Raw genomic sequence first — 14,554 nt, 5'->3', positions numbered from 1 at the left:
GTAATTATCTATATCCAACCTATATGATCATTGTAAAGAGTACTCTTCTTCGGAATCAATTTCATTTGCGATACAATTATCTTGTATATCATTTATTAATTTTTCTTTTAACTTCATTTGTTGTTTTGATGCGATTTGTTGTAAATCCATTTCCTTGAGCATTTTATATTCAAGAAAATCTTTGTGTCGAAATATTTTTTTTCTACTCTCATTGTTTTTCAATAGTCTAGTTTTATTTTGTGTCCACCTATGCAATTTTTTAAGCAAATCTATTTTACAGGTAATAATTATAAAATATTAATGGTTCTACAAAAATTTAATAAATATTTACATACAATGGTAAAGGTTCATTAGATATAGCGTAATAACCATGTAATCCGAAATTCGGTATTTCCTGAATTGCAGCGAATTCGGACATACCACTTCCTATTGCAGTATAAATTGAAGGAAAAGAACTTTTTTTCGTTGGAATCAATAATTTTATCATGTCCGTTGCCTTAACAAAATACATTATATACTATATATACACAGTGTTTTGTAATATTTAGAACCCACTTTAAAAGTGAACAAGGAATACAAAAATAATGAAAAAGTTTATATAAACATATTTCATATTTGAGTTTGTTTTAAAGTTATAGCCACTTTTGTGTTTCAATAATTCATGATAGCTTAACTTCATCAAAAATCTTTAAAATGATCAATATTGGTTAAAAGGATCAACATGTAATAATAAACAGAGCTGTGTCTTGTCTTGAACACATATAGAAGAAGGCTGTTAACAGATTCAACGTATATCTGTAATTTTTTAAAAACTGTGAAATTCCATGATATGAATTTAAACTCAAATAAAAACCAGGTGTGGTCATTTTGAACATCTGTAAGTGTAAGCGATTACAGATTATTGTAATGCGAATGTGGTAATAACTTTAAAATAAAGTCAAATAGTACACATGTTTACAAAAACTTTTAAAAATATTATTGTGTCTACTCTTAAAGTGGACCTCAGATATTATGTTTTTCTTTTTAATTAAAATTTCACTATCAATATAAATATAATCTTGATGCCTTAGAAATCATATCTCTATTACATAATGTACATTCTTTTGTAAAAAGTTAATAAAATATAATAAACAAATTCATTATTACTCTGAGAAGAACTTGTTAATTTTATTATTAACAAACCGTATTCATTTCTGGATACTGCGGAAGCGAGCCTTCAGGTGGATATTTTGTAAAAATACCTGTAAGGTTATTTTTCTGTAGAGCAAATAACAATAATTTCAAATATTCAACGTGAAGATTGTCCTTCGGAACATTTTCGTTTATTTCAGTTAATTTGTTTAACCATAATGCAGCCATTACACGATCTACGTATACACAGAATTTTGAACAAAATTTAAGAAAGTCGTCGAATGAAATGAATTTACCTTTGAGATATGGTAAGTTAAGAATTATAGGTTTTGTAAATTTTAAGTAAAAAGTAAAATCATCCATGTCATTCCTTATAATGAAATGCTAAATATTTTTGATATAAATAGATATATTGTGTATACAAATGATTTACAATTTTTTTGATTCAATATCAATAAAATAATCAGATAAATTATTATGTGTAAATACGCATAATGAGACATTAATATAATTGTAAAACAAAAGAATAAAGTAAAAATATTTCTACGAATATTTGCACGATGTATTCAATATATAATATCTTATTTCGATTTCATAAAAGATGCGCAGTACGGATGTGCATAATACATGGAACAGTTATACTATCTACATCTGAGAATCGTTATCCAATCAGAGAATCGTACAACGATCCTTTTAAATTTTGAACGCTCTCGCTTGGAGACAGTCGTCGGTTAATCGTTTGCCTATAGTAAGTTGTAAGTCGATTCATCGTTCTCGAAGCATACATCTAGTTTCTCAATCAACAACCTGTTGATTTGCATTATTGTAGTTTATAGCATTTTTCATCTATGTTCACTGCCTTGATGACCTCATAAATGAATTTATGAATTTATCAAAAATGGATAATACCGAAAATATACCTAAGTATAAGTGGACGCCTGAAAGTACATCTTTATTGGTTTCTATATGGTCAGATAACCAAGTGCAAAAGCAATTTGAATATGCTACAAAAACAATACTTATATGGGAGAGCGTAGCTAGATATATGAAAAAAAAAGGATATAATGTTTCAGCAAAGCAATGTCGTTCAAGAATGAAACAAGTATTAATATGTTATCGTGAAGCAAAAAAAGCAGGTACTCGTGCTGACGTAGAACAATATTATGAATTAATTGACAAGGTTACTAGAGGTAAACGCTTGGAAAATAATATTGATAATGGAATCGATACAGTAGGTTAGTATCAATAATAGTCAATTTTAATTTTATAGTAATGAAATCCTTTTTTACTTGTTCTGTTTATATATATATATGCTTTTTTAGATACTGCAATAAATATAAAATCTCTTCCGAAAGATGTGAAATCATCTAAAAACCTCCAAATGCGGTATAAGTGTAAAGAACCAGTACAATCTATTCTTCGTACAGAAGCTCTCTCTCCAACGTGGCCAATTGGCTGTAAGAATACTTTTTATTGTAATTTGATATGTACAAACATTCCAAAATTATATAAACTATAATTATAAATTAATAACAGGTGAATTCGAATATCCTGATTCTCCAGAATCAAGTGAAACTGTTATAGCTCGACCTTATGGTGTCCTTTCTCCTACAAAAGATGTTGCTGTTAATACTTGTATGCAAGAAAAGAGCACAAAGAGCCAACGCATTTCTGTTCCTATAGAAGAACCGATCAAAGAATGTAGACAAAACATATTTTCCAGTTATCCATATGGAGATATTCCTTATCAAAATAGTGTACAGAATGTACAAAATCAAATAATACAAGAAAATATGCAGCATAATCAGAATTTCTTACAAAATCATATGTATAATCAAATGCAGCAACAAAATATGTTTGTTCCTGGTTTAGGTTTTCAAAATAACATAACCCAAGAAAGAATGCCACATTTTATTAATGATGCAACACAAACTGCTACTTTACCTATTATGAATCCTAATATTTTAAGGCAACATAACCAGTTACATCAAATTGCAATGACGAATAATAGGGCAGTGCCACAAGAACCACAAAAAATTATTTATGGACAAAACATAGCATCAGGTACTTACAGACGTTATCAAAATATTGTTCCAAGATCTACTACAATAGATGCAGAACAATATGGATCTACCTCTCCGGATTACCTGCCAGATGTAACGTCAAATTTAAATGTAGCTTTCTGTGAAGCAGAAAATGACAAAAAAAAGCATAATTTGAATGAGACTTATAATCGTTCATTACAAACAGATAATTTTACTCAAGCAAATCCTGAAGTTTCAGTAATAACAAATAATGCAACTTATAACGACAATAGTCTTTTATTGGACTATTCAATAGATTCTCTTACTCCATCAGAAAATGATAATAAATCAAAAGATACAGCTGTAAATACAGAAAATATGCCAGATGTTCCAATAAGAAAAAAGAAAGCACAGAAACTGGAACAACTTGTTGTTAATGCAATTAATTCCCAAAACGATGTTGTTAATAAGGTTTTATATTAATCTTTTAATTATTTATGTAATAATATTGATGCGCATAATTTCGTATATATTTACTTAATAATTTTGTTTCAGATACTTGCAGCACAAAATGATATGGTATCTAAATTTTTGAACTTGGATAGAGATCGACAAAGTAAATTAGAAGATCGGTTAGATCATTTATTGAATGTTGTTCATACTAAAGTCCTTAATAAGAATACAAACGAAGAACTAGAAAATCAGCCATCTTCTGAAGAACCAGCTATAATTACTTTATGTCCACCACCAAAACCAGGAGCGATTCCTCCGAAATTGGATTTAGTTCCTCCAAAACCATGTCGTGTACCTTGTACGCTACCAAGTTCTAATGTAGAATTGGTCAATAAGAATCCTATATTAACAAAACCTGGTATTGTTTCACCAATAACCAGTCCATCAAAAAAACCAGGTACGATTTGGTCGAAATTGGGACCTGTATCGCAGTCTCCATTTGTTAAAGCTCAACAAAGATTGGGACTACAACCTACTTTTAATACAGAAATACGGACAAAATCTTCGGCAGAAAGACGTATTGCTAAAGAAGTTGGAAACATGAAATTTGACATAGAAACATTAATAACTGAAACGACTACATTTTTAGAAATGGAGAGACAAATTGAGGAGAAAGTTGAAAATGCAAGACTCCAGCAAAGCATGAGACAAAGCTTACATGCACGGAGAAAGTTATTTACACAAAGAGAGCCTACAGCAGCAATGATACTTACAGCTGCTTTCTTAGAAACAGAACGACAAATGTCAGAAAAGTTTACGAGTTGTTTAAAATCTGCAAATTCAAATAAAAGTAATTTTAAAAAAGTAATGGATAACAGTTTACTTTCTGGTCAAGGTGAACATTATGAATATTTACAACATTTAAATCAACCTAATGTTCAATCATGCTATGTACCATGTGATACTTCTACACCAGCTAAAGTAGTAACAAACTCTAAATATTCCGAAGAGCTTCATAAAGTAGTACCCAAACAGACAATTCAACAATTAGCTCAACTTGTAATGAATAGCGCAAGATGGAGAAATCTTCCCACTCAGAATGAACAATTTATGGAACAAGAAAGAAAACAGAATGTTTATACTGCTCCGAAAATGAATGTTCAATTGCCTTCAGAAATAAAAGAAGAGAAGCAAGATGTTCGTAAAGGATTTCTATATAATCATAATATTTATTCTACAGAACCAGTAAATGAACAGCCGAATATATACAAGTCTTCATTGCATACTGAACCACCATCACAAAAACCTGTGCTTCCTATGGGTTTTACTACTACTATGCTAAATAAAGAGATAATAAAAGATAATGAGCTTGTAAAAAATACTAAATCCATAGAATTTTTGGATAATATAGTTGATCGCAAGCAGCAGAACGTGCGTTTTATGGACGAGGCTTTAGCGGAACTTCAAAGAATGTACATTGAAAAAAATAATAATGAACTACAAAAAACAACTGAGATTTCACCAGTTTTTATAAACAATGATAATTTTAATGGCTATAATCAAAACATGATCGAACGATATATACGTGAAATACCAAAAAAACAGTTCGGAAATGTTAAAAATAAGGAGGTAGATTCGGATGATGATGAATTTTTGGATACTACAACAAGCATGCCTCCAGTAATTAAACGCAGAGGATCTATAACTTCAACAGGCACGACATCAAGTGAAGCTGCTCATTCAATGAAATCAAATAAGCTAACTCCTGCCAATTGTATAATTAGTTAACTCTAATGAAAAACACTTTGTACTTTTTTCTTGAGTTAATTTTATATCGCAGTAAGTTAAATGATGTTAGCAAACTTTTCTTCACAAAGTAAATCATTATATTTAGCATAGATATTTTTAGATTGTAATTAATATAGATCTGTTATCTATTTTAAAAGAATTGATTTTGAAGTTGAATATACTTAAATAATATAATTAATAATAAAAGTGCCTTATTAATTTTTAAGCAAATATCAGTATAATAAAATATTGCATTGTTATAATCAAAAAATGTAATATTTGTTTATATAAAGTACAAATGCCTATTTTCATTTTTCGATTTACAATCATATACATAGAAGTTATAAGCATATACTTTGTTAAATATTTTTTATTATTTTTATCGTAAAAAATCATTCCATGAATTTAATTAATATAGTGCAATGATTATTACGTTTATATTAAATTTGATAAAACTACATGTGATTTATTAAAGTGAAATGAATTAAGCATAGTTACAGATTCAGTTGTAAGTATCAAATTTTATTTTTATTAATAGAAAATAAAATTAGCATAACTTAATAGTAACAAATATGAATTCAATTTCGTATTTGCTAACTATAAAGTAATGAATTATAACAATACTTAATTGTTTAATGTTGTGCTTTTATGTACTTGTAACTATGTTATTTTATGCTATCAATAAATTTTATAACTTACATCAAAATCTTTGATTATAGTGCATCAATATTCAGTCCTCGGAAGAAAAAATTAAATTTATTATTAGAATTGAAAACAATGTCAATATTTAATTTTATATTTAATAACAATAAGAATTTATTTCGTCATAAAAGAAAAGCAAATTAATGTAAATATATTCAAAATAAATTGAATGTCGCTAAAAAAAAATGTAATAAACTCTTTAATCGTGAATTAATGTATATTAGGTATAATTATCAAAAACATTTTATTACATAATTCTTAAAAGATAAAAAATAAGTTATAATAATTATAATAATTATTATCTGTATTCAGCTGTCTGTACGATCAATGATTAAATATTTATAATAATTTTTACGACGGTCGTGGCTGCGCGTAAAAAAACCGCATAGTCATAGTTAGTATAGAAAGCGCTGATATGCGCATGCGCCAAGCTTAGAGATTTGCATGATCACCGGACGATCGTCAATAATCAATCGGTAATCTGTCACTCGTGGATGGCAAGCTCATGTAAAGTTTTCAGCAATTATTCTCCTCCGTATGTCGATTATAAAGTTGCATGATAAATTTTCATTCTTGGAATCCTTAAACAATCTCGTGCGTGTTATCTTTTGTCTAATAAAGACAAAAAATTGACAGGGGAAACGTCGGAATATAATAAGTGAAGCATACTTTCGGAAGCCTTAACGAAGTTATTAATATGACGACGGAAGAAAAGTTTAACGCGGCTGTGAACGTAATTAGGAGCTTGCCAAAAAACGGTAATTTATTCAGCAATTATAGCATATGTAAATCTATCTGTTAACTCCACGATGACAAGTGTCTTCTACACATATGATAGATCGAACGAAACACATCTTTGAATTGTATAGTATAAACAATGCTAAAATTTACTTTTTATAAAATCTTTTATCGAACATTTTCAATTTCGTCGTTCATATTTGTTACAATCTATAATGAAATATTTGCGATACTGATAAGTGCCCTTTGAACGGTACTCTCTCTCTCAATGGATACGGTTCTTGTCGATTAACGTCAATCAGGAGAAATAGAAAAAATACTAAAATAAGAGAACGTCTCTTTTAAAATATTCTCGTACATTTTTTTGTTTACCTTATAACTAAATAAAATTTAATTTATGGATAATTACCAATGAGTACGATGGAACTATATTTTTTAATAAAATTATGCATCTAAGAAAACTATTCATTAGAAATATGTACTAATACGAATTTATAATGAAACCACTTCTAAAATATCCTTGAACGTTGACTCTCATTTGTAAACAAGTTAGCTATTATTGTAGCAATCATTCAATTTAAATAATATGCATACTGCATCTACTATATAAAAGATATTTTTATTTCTTTATTGAACAGTGAAAGTTAGTTCATTCTTTGAATTTTATTAACAATAGACAGTTGAAATTTTTATTTAAAAATATTCAAACACTATCTCTCACCATATAAAATTTATATAAGATAATATATAATATATGAAATGATCATTTAGCAAATATATAATTATATTATCGAAGATCTGAATAGTAAAGGGTACTATTAAAAACTAATCTACTACATTATAGTTTTACAATTTTTTGAGGAAGTAAAACTATATAGCTTATTATTCTAAAATAATGTAAGCTTCCTTCCACAAAGTTTATAAGCATAAATTAAGAATTTTTATTATGAGTGACAGAAATATAAATGGGAAGTGAGAATAAATTCTTCATGAATACTGCAAAGATGAGTGAATGTTCTCACTTCACTTTCTACAATGTGGATTACATGAACTAGTCTATACAAAAAATTATAACTTCCCTATTAGTTGAATACAAATACAATTAAGTGTATATTAATTTACAAATTTTTATAATGAATATTTAAACATTTTAATAACAAAAGTTATATATATAGATCAGGAGTAAGAAGTAAAGAATAAGAAGAAATATATCTTTTATTTATTAATTCACTTGTATATATGAATTTATTTCATCATATTATTAATTTTTTTACGTACTTTTTTAAAAAAAGAATAGTGTCGAAAAATGTCGAAAACGTAATAGTGCTTTTTTAATTAAATGGGGAAAAAAGCCCAACAGTGCGATAGCACTCGCCTTCTTTTGTGTAGAAAAATGCCTACCAGCCCGATAACGAGGTGATTTATATGCGTTAATATAAATGAGTGGACTTTTTCTATAGATAAGATTCCGAGTTTATCATCAATTGTTCATAGCGTTCAATTCTATTTAAATTTTTTTATATGAAATCTAAACAACGCGATCGCGTTATGTGAACTCAAACGATTAAAGTTCATTACATTGAACAAGAATAATATAAATTATTATAAGGAAATGTTTCGTAGTCAAAAAATCTTAATTAATATTAAAACTACCAAAACTGTTTATATATATCTTATTTGTAATGTAACCGATTAAATGACTACTCTTTAAATAATAAATATAAATCAATGATTACATCTTAATAAAATAATATTTATAATTAACATTCTTATAAAGTCAATTAAATAAAAGTAATAACATTATTATTATATATATATATATTATATTATATATTATAAATAATATTATTATATTAAAGAATAAATTAAACTTGATTGCATATAACTATATTACATAAGAATCTTAATTTCAGGAGCTTACCAACCTAGCAATGAAATTATGCTACGTTTTTATTCTTATTACAAACAAGCTACAGAAGGACCATGCCAACAACCAAAACCAGGTTTTTGGGAAGTAATAAAAAAAGCAAAATGGGATGCTTGGCAGCGTTTAGGCAATATGAGTCGAACAGAAGCTATGAACAATTATATTGAAGAATTAAAAAAAGTATGTGGGTGTTATTAATACATTACATGTTTCTACAAAAACCAGATAATTTTTTTATTCTTATGATATAGATAGTTGAAACAATGTCATATACAGACAATGTAGCAACTTTTGTGGGTAGTTTGGATTCATTTTATGAAAGTGTACCTGTTGAAGATTTAGAATTGCTCGTTGGACCAGTTTTAGAACGTATGCGCACACAGCCAGATTCGCCATTGTCTGGTTCTCCTTTAGGTTTGTTTCCATTTTTACTGTAAAATATATAATTTTTTTCTATACTAGGGTAATATTTCTTTTCATATAACTTAAATATATATTTTCTTAAATCTATTTAGTATCCAGAGAAACATCGCCGCATAGAGTTTGCAATACATCAAGACATATAACAAGTAGCTTAGAAACAAGTCCAGCTAGTAGTCACAGTGCAAGTCCTTTACCACCTGATACAGATGGTGAAGAAGAAGAATTTATTGATACAGTTGAAGTAAGTATTAATTTTTGTTCTTTTACAAAAGTAAAACCAATATTAATAACAAATTATTATATATATATTTTTTAGTCTGCTCCAGATCGAACACCAAAAGATGCCATTAAATCTTCTGCAAGTGTTCAGAAAACAAATATTACATTTAGTGCTTCAGATGATAATGCAAACAAGCAGCAAAGCACTATAAAAGAAAATCCATTAGAATTATTTAATGGTCATGCTAAGATAAATGATCTTACTGAAATAAACGTAGATACGAAACAAGAAAGAGGTCGACCAAAAACAAAAAAAGATGATAAAATAAATGCTGAATTTTTTAACCAAATAGCATCAACAATGCAAAATTTACAACGAGATCTCGATCGAATAACCGCTCGAGTTCGCAGTTTGGAAGGTCAAGCACTTCAAGCCTTATCACCTCTAAGAGTAAGTTCCATATAGCATAATAAATATATATTAACACAAGTATTTAGTTAACTTATATATAAATTATATGTTGTAGGAGCGAAATAACGATCAATTGTATCCAAAATGGTGGCCTTTTCCAGAATGTTCACCACGAATGTTCACTTTACTTATTGTATGGCCATTTGTAGCACAAATTCTTGTTTCTCTTACACAACGGTATCGTCAACGGAGACTGTGATTTTTCAATACAGATATTATTATTAATCTAAATACTATGTTTATAATTAGAGTACATTAAATATACAGAGATTTTTGTCGTTTAAATATATATACGACATATTCTAAAAATCATAACTCTAATGAAGAATTTGTTCATGTGAATAGATTTTTTACGATATTTGATCGAATTGTAGATTTAATGAAATTAAAAAGAATTTTAAGTGCAATATATATAGATTAAATATAAATCTTTTTAAATCAGTAGAATATTCATTATATAATTAAAGCCAAATTTCAAATGTATAATCCATGACAATATTATGTACATAAAGATTTATAAAAAATAATTTTCTATTATTTGTATTATATTAATCTCTGTATATATATTTATTCTACAAAGGTGTATGTAATTGGATTTAAAGGTGAACTATATGTTACATTTCTACATTTACATAATATAATATAAATATAATAGACATACAAATTTCATATTATAAATGTAAACTATAAACTTACGAATAATTTTTATCCATATATATGCAATAATGTTTTCGTGATGGTTCGTAATAATAAATGGTATTGACATTATTTTTTAATAAAATTCCAGATTTTATAACTTTGTATGATTTAGTGTTTCCATGAACATTAGATTATTATAAAGAAAGCCTGAAAAAGTTGGCTAAATAATTAAAAAACAATGAATTATTAATAAAGATTTGTTTAAATATTAATAAACTTGTTGACGTTTAATCAGCCGTTTAACACAGATTCTCTCTTATCGTCAACGATGGTGAAAGCTTAAAAAATATTTCGTGAAAGAAACATACACAATTAATAGAAAATAAGTTTCAATATTAAATAAAATTTATAAAATAAATTGGCTGTGTGTGTGTGTGTGTGTGTTTATGAAAAATCCACTTTTGATTTGATACCAAACTAATAGACAATGGTAAGAAAAAGAAAACTCAATTTGATGAACGAACGAGAGATAATAATTAATGATTAATAATTATAAATAATTTATCTGAAATCGTTTCAATATTAAAACGAATAATATTCTTACGAGGAACGCGTTGAATCCGACTTGTTTACCATAGGACGGCCAAGCTGTAACTGTCTCGAGAGTTCACATTTACTTCGGAGAAAAATAAACATACTTATAGAAATAGATATAAACATAGTTCGGTCTTAAAAAGATCGGTGACTGTTTCTGGGATTTGTTTTCTTTTTTCTCCACGCGACGATTCGACTTATCGTAAATTTTTCGAACTAATTTATTTCTCTGTAAAATCAAATTTATTATATTTTCGCCCGAAAACTTAGTCGGGACAAATATCCAATTAGTGATTGATTATTGAGTGGATTAATTATTTTTGTCTAATTACAATTTGTTAAAAATATGAATTTTATGCACAGATGATATAAAAATATAACTTTTAAATTGATTGTGTGTTGTGTGTGTGTTTATACTTCATTACTAAATAAATTAAATAATAAATACAAATAATGTGAAATAAGTGACAATAAATTATCACATGATTCTCTTACATTTCTTTAAAATTACCTTTTAATTGAATTTTTAATTATATGGTTTTTATAAAAAATGTAAACCAGTATCAGCTTTTTAAAATAATAATACACGTTAAGATAATTATATATTAATGAGCATAGATATACAATTTGGAAGATTTATTTATGAAATGTTTTTACATATACACTGAATATTCAAACTTTTATCTCATGTTTTTAATACAATCAAAAGACTAATATGACGAATACTACATAAGAGCAATATGATAAATTTCTTATTTGCTAAGTCACATATTGTTTTTCATATCGATAGTAATAATAAAGATTGTTTATCATATGATATTAATAATAATAGTAGACAAATAATGAGAAAATAATTACTATCACTTTAATCTTTTATTCTGTAAATTCAGAAGAATTAACGATATTTATTTATTTTGTTTATTCATACATTAAAATTTTTAGCAGTCATTTTTCGGTATTTCAGTTACTTCTAATTATTAATGTCTAGTGTAAGTTTTTAAAGTATTGATAATTCTTCTGAAATTAGATATTATATCTAAATATTAAAAAATATTTCGTTCGTATTAATGAAATTAATTTCCGCATGTTTTTCGATATTTAAAAAGGTTCCGGTATTTCATTTAATATTTTATTTAATTTTATGATGAATTTTACGTACGTATTATAAAGGATAAGTGTCTTATAGTTTCTATGTTTTCGTGAAGTACAACATAACATGTATCTTGGAATGAAAAGGTATCATCCACAATAATTACGAACAATAATAATAATAATAGTAGTAGTAATAAACAGTATGTATGAGAAATACACGTTATTATTTAAGCCCGTTCACCACGAATTCGTCGAGCCAATTGGATGTCTTTCGGCATAATAGTAACACGTTTAGCATGAATTGCGCACAAGTTTGTATCTTCAAATAATCCAACCAAATAAGCTTCAGATGCTTCTTGCAAAGCACCTATGGCTGCACTTTGAAAACGTAAATCAGTTTTGAAATCCTGTGCAATTTCACGGACTAATCTCTGGAATGGTAATTTTCTAATCAGCAACTCTGTAGATTTTTGATATCTTCTGATTTCTCGAAGAGCTACTGTACCCGGCCTATAATGAATGAATATAATTTCTTTAATAATTGTTTAAATGTACATTTATCATACATAAATTAATTTTTATTTATACCTATAGCGATGAGGCTTTTTAACACCACCTGTAGAAGGTGCACTTTTACGGGCTGCTTTTGTAGCTAGCTGTTTGCGGGGAGCTTTTCCACCAGTTGATTTACGGGCTGTTTGCTTTGTACGTGCCATGGTTTAATCTGAAAGAATCATATATTATTTATGAATAACTTTATGAAAAATTATCATATTTATATTAATTGTGCTTCATAAAACATCTAAAAGAACTTTCTTTCTTCTATGAACTATTTAATAATTCTTTCCTATTTTTCCACACATTCACAATTATATTAATTTGCAATTACAACAACTACAATTAAATCTAACAAAAATAGAAGCATCATGTTATAAAATATAAAAATGTGTTTAAATGAAAAATTTTTATATTATTAAAAAGAAAAAATAAGTATTACAAGGAGTACAATATATATCAGATCTGCACGAAAAAGAAATGATAAAATAAACAAGACAATACAATAATAGGAAAAAGTTAAGATCACAAAGATTAATGTTAACGATCAAAAATCATAAAAATAATATCAAGGAAACATAACAAACAGTCACGAGTAAAAACTAGTATAAATTGAAAAATGTCAGAGTCGATATATGGTGGGGGAAGATTAGAGGAAAGGAAATCGTAGAGTAGTGGGGTTTAATGTTTGGTGGGGGTACAATCCGTTACTGTGCGCGCTCAAAGGAAGCACGCACGAAGGAACTCCGTGCGTTGCGCAATGGACGAACTTTCGTCCCTCGCTTGGTTTAATGTGGAAAAGCCCACGCGCTGTCGATTGAAAAAATCTTCGTGAACATGATTGTAAGAAAACTAACAAAAAAAATTATCATTAAAAAAATTAAAAGACATCGATTAGTAAAGATGTTAATGAGACCGAGATGATCAAAACAAAGAGAAAGAGAGACAATCAAGAGAGAGAAAAAAAAAGAGAGAGAGAGAACAAGAGAGACAGGCAAGAATTAGTTGGCGTACCAGTCAGGCTCGTGAACGATTCTCACAACGAAACGTCAATCGCAAAATGGAGGCAAGCTCTTGCGATACGCTTCTTGTTAGTGAAGTCGAAAATTAAAAATTTTTTTTCTTTATCTTCGATATGTCTTTTGACATAATCGATAATATGACGCTATCGCGCGAAAACACAAATACAATCTGACAGTTCGCAAAAGTCAATTGGACAGCTTTTACTTACCCTTAGAAGGAAAATTGATGCAAGAAGCTGAGAGCCAACGCTATCCGCTTCCTTGTACTTCGATGGCAGTGGACGCTCTCCGAGCCACGGGCTCCCTTGTCCCTACCCCCTAGAAATTAAATTGCGAGAGGTACGTAAGCCCGCGGTACAGACTATCCAATCGGACGTTGGACGGAGAGTTTTGTCTTGTAATACGAGCCGCCCGATTGGCTTACCCTTCTACATTTAGAAAATACAAAGCTGTGAACCTGTGACGATTTATTAATTGCATACGCGTCTCTGGTTCGACATGTTACTCTTACTTTCTTACTTACAACTATGCCTACGATGATTCTAGAGAAGATAAGGATTTTTTTTTTCTCTTTCAGAGATTTAATTTAAATGATTACAATATTATTTTCATCAAAATGAATGAAATCAAAGAGTAAAATAAATTGAATGAAAATAAATAGACGACCTACTTTTTTCTTAATCAGTAATTAAAGCTTTAGATCGGAAGCTACCCCTAGTGCTTGCACCACCTCCGATCGTTCCATACGTGGAGGAAATTTACTCATACATTACCA

The 14,554-nt window shown here is 28.2% G+C and overlaps 4 protein-coding genes across 8 annotated transcripts; 2 read left to right on the top strand and 2 right to left on the bottom strand.

Annotated features, from left to right (window-relative positions):
- Positions 1-20: 20 nt before the first annotated feature.
- On the bottom strand, positions 21-1,575 carry LOC106783584. 2 transcript variants are annotated; one of them, XM_014742260.1, is made up of 4 exons: positions 1,428-1,575; positions 1,183-1,241; positions 336-496; positions 21-247 (listed from the first exon to the last, which is right to left on the bottom strand). In XM_014742260.1, the coding sequence occupies exons 1-4, from the start codon at positions 1,492-1,494 to the stop codon at positions 28-30; spliced, it is 507 nt and encodes a 168-aa protein (XP_014597746.1). In that variant the 5' UTR covers positions 1,495-1,575; the 3' UTR covers positions 21-27. The 2 variants fall into 2 exon arrangements, with proteins under 2 accessions (XP_014597746.1, XP_014597738.1); XM_014742252.1 differs by having other exon boundaries at positions 1,183-1,575.
- Positions 1,576-1,748: 173 nt separating this feature from the next.
- LOC106794074 lies at positions 1,749-5,668 on the top strand. 2 transcript variants are annotated; one of them, XM_014761502.1, is made up of 5 exons: positions 1,749-1,879; positions 1,961-2,366; positions 2,454-2,588; positions 2,668-3,626; positions 3,711-5,668. In XM_014761502.1, exons 2-5 carry the CDS (start codon positions 2,015-2,017, stop codon positions 5,394-5,396), a joined length of 3,132 nt encoding a protein of 1,043 aa, XP_014616988.1. In that variant the 5' UTR covers positions 1,749-1,879; positions 1,961-2,014; the 3' UTR covers positions 5,397-5,668. The 2 variants fall into 2 exon arrangements, with proteins under 2 accessions (XP_014616988.1, XP_014616980.1); XM_014761494.1 differs by having other exon boundaries at positions 1,827-2,366.
- An 859-nt stretch (positions 5,669-6,527) lies between these two features.
- On the top strand, positions 6,528-10,404 carry LOC106794088 (acyl-CoA-binding domain-containing protein 5). 3 transcript variants are annotated; one of them, XM_014742228.1, is made up of 7 exons: positions 6,534-6,633; positions 6,735-6,856; positions 8,750-8,943; positions 9,015-9,177; positions 9,279-9,427; positions 9,503-9,856; positions 9,933-10,404. In XM_014742228.1, exons 2-7 carry the CDS (start codon positions 6,796-6,798, stop codon positions 10,074-10,076), a joined length of 1,065 nt encoding a protein of 354 aa, XP_014597714.1. In that variant the 5' UTR covers positions 6,534-6,633; positions 6,735-6,795; the 3' UTR covers positions 10,077-10,404. The 3 variants fall into 3 exon arrangements, with proteins under 3 accessions (XP_014617001.1, XP_014597714.1, XP_014597723.1); XM_014742237.1 differs by having other exon boundaries at positions 6,542-6,605; XM_014761515.1 differs by having other exon boundaries at positions 6,528-6,856.
- A 1,654-nt stretch (positions 10,405-12,058) lies between these two features.
- LOC106794043 (histone H3.3) lies at positions 12,059-14,270 on the bottom strand. The gene is made up of 3 exons (XM_014761440.1): positions 13,989-14,270; positions 12,791-12,926; positions 12,059-12,712 (listed from the first exon to the last, which is right to left on the bottom strand). The coding sequence occupies exons 2-3, from the start codon at positions 12,916-12,918 to the stop codon at positions 12,430-12,432; spliced, it is 411 nt and encodes a 136-aa protein (XP_014616926.1). The 5' UTR covers positions 12,919-12,926; positions 13,989-14,270; the 3' UTR covers positions 12,059-12,429.
- Positions 14,271-14,554: the final 284 nt, after the last annotated feature.

This window comes from Polistes canadensis, unplaced genomic scaffold (genome assembly GCF_001313835.1).
Source record: "Polistes canadensis isolate GaletaPanama2010 unplaced genomic scaffold, ASM131383v1 scaffold_1, whole genome shotgun sequence".
In the NCBI taxonomy this organism is placed as follows: Eukaryota; Metazoa; Arthropoda; class Insecta; order Hymenoptera; family Vespidae; genus Polistes; species Polistes canadensis.
This window is presented reverse-complemented; position numbering and strand designations above follow the sequence as displayed.

Bases quoted from the DNA above. Each gene is read 5' to 3' on its own strand.
- LOC106794043 (XM_014761440.1), bottom strand. From the start codon at position 12,918: ATGGCACGTACAAAGCAAACAGCCCGTAAATCAACTGGTGGAAAAGCT. The intron at 12,713-12,790 runs GTATAAATAAAA...CATTCATTATAG, and splicing joins AAAAAGCCTCATCGCTATAG to GCCGGGTACAGTAGCTCTTC.
- LOC106794088 (XM_014761515.1), top strand. From the start codon at position 6,796: ATGACGACGGAAGAAAAGTTTAACGCGGCTGTGAACGTAATTAGGAGC. The intron at 9,178-9,278 runs GTTTGTTTCCAT...AAATCTATTTAG, and splicing joins ATTGTCTGGTTCTCCTTTAG to TATCCAGAGAAACATCGCCG. The intron at 9,857-9,932 runs GTAAGTTCCATA...TATATGTTGTAG, and splicing joins AAGCCTTATCACCTCTAAGA to GAGCGAAATAACGATCAATT.
- LOC106794074 (XM_014761502.1), top strand. From the start codon at position 2,015: ATGAATTTATCAAAAATGGATAATACCGAAAATATACCTAAGTATAAG. The intron at 2,589-2,667 runs GTAAGAATACTT...AATTAATAACAG, and splicing joins TCCAACGTGGCCAATTGGCT to GTGAATTCGAATATCCTGAT. The intron at 3,627-3,710 runs GTTTTATATTAA...ATTTTGTTTCAG, and splicing joins AAAACGATGTTGTTAATAAG to ATACTTGCAGCACAAAATGA.
- LOC106783584 (XM_014742252.1), bottom strand. From the start codon at position 1,494: ATGGATGATTTTACTTTTTACTTAAAATTTACAAAACCTATAATTCTT. The intron at 497-1,182 runs GTTTGTTAATAA...TATTTTGTTAAG, and splicing joins AGTATCCAGAAATGAATACG to GCAACGGACATGATAAAATT. The intron at 248-335 runs GTATGTAAATAT...AAAATTGCATAG, and splicing joins TCTAATGAACCTTTACCATT to GTGGACACAAAATAAAACTA.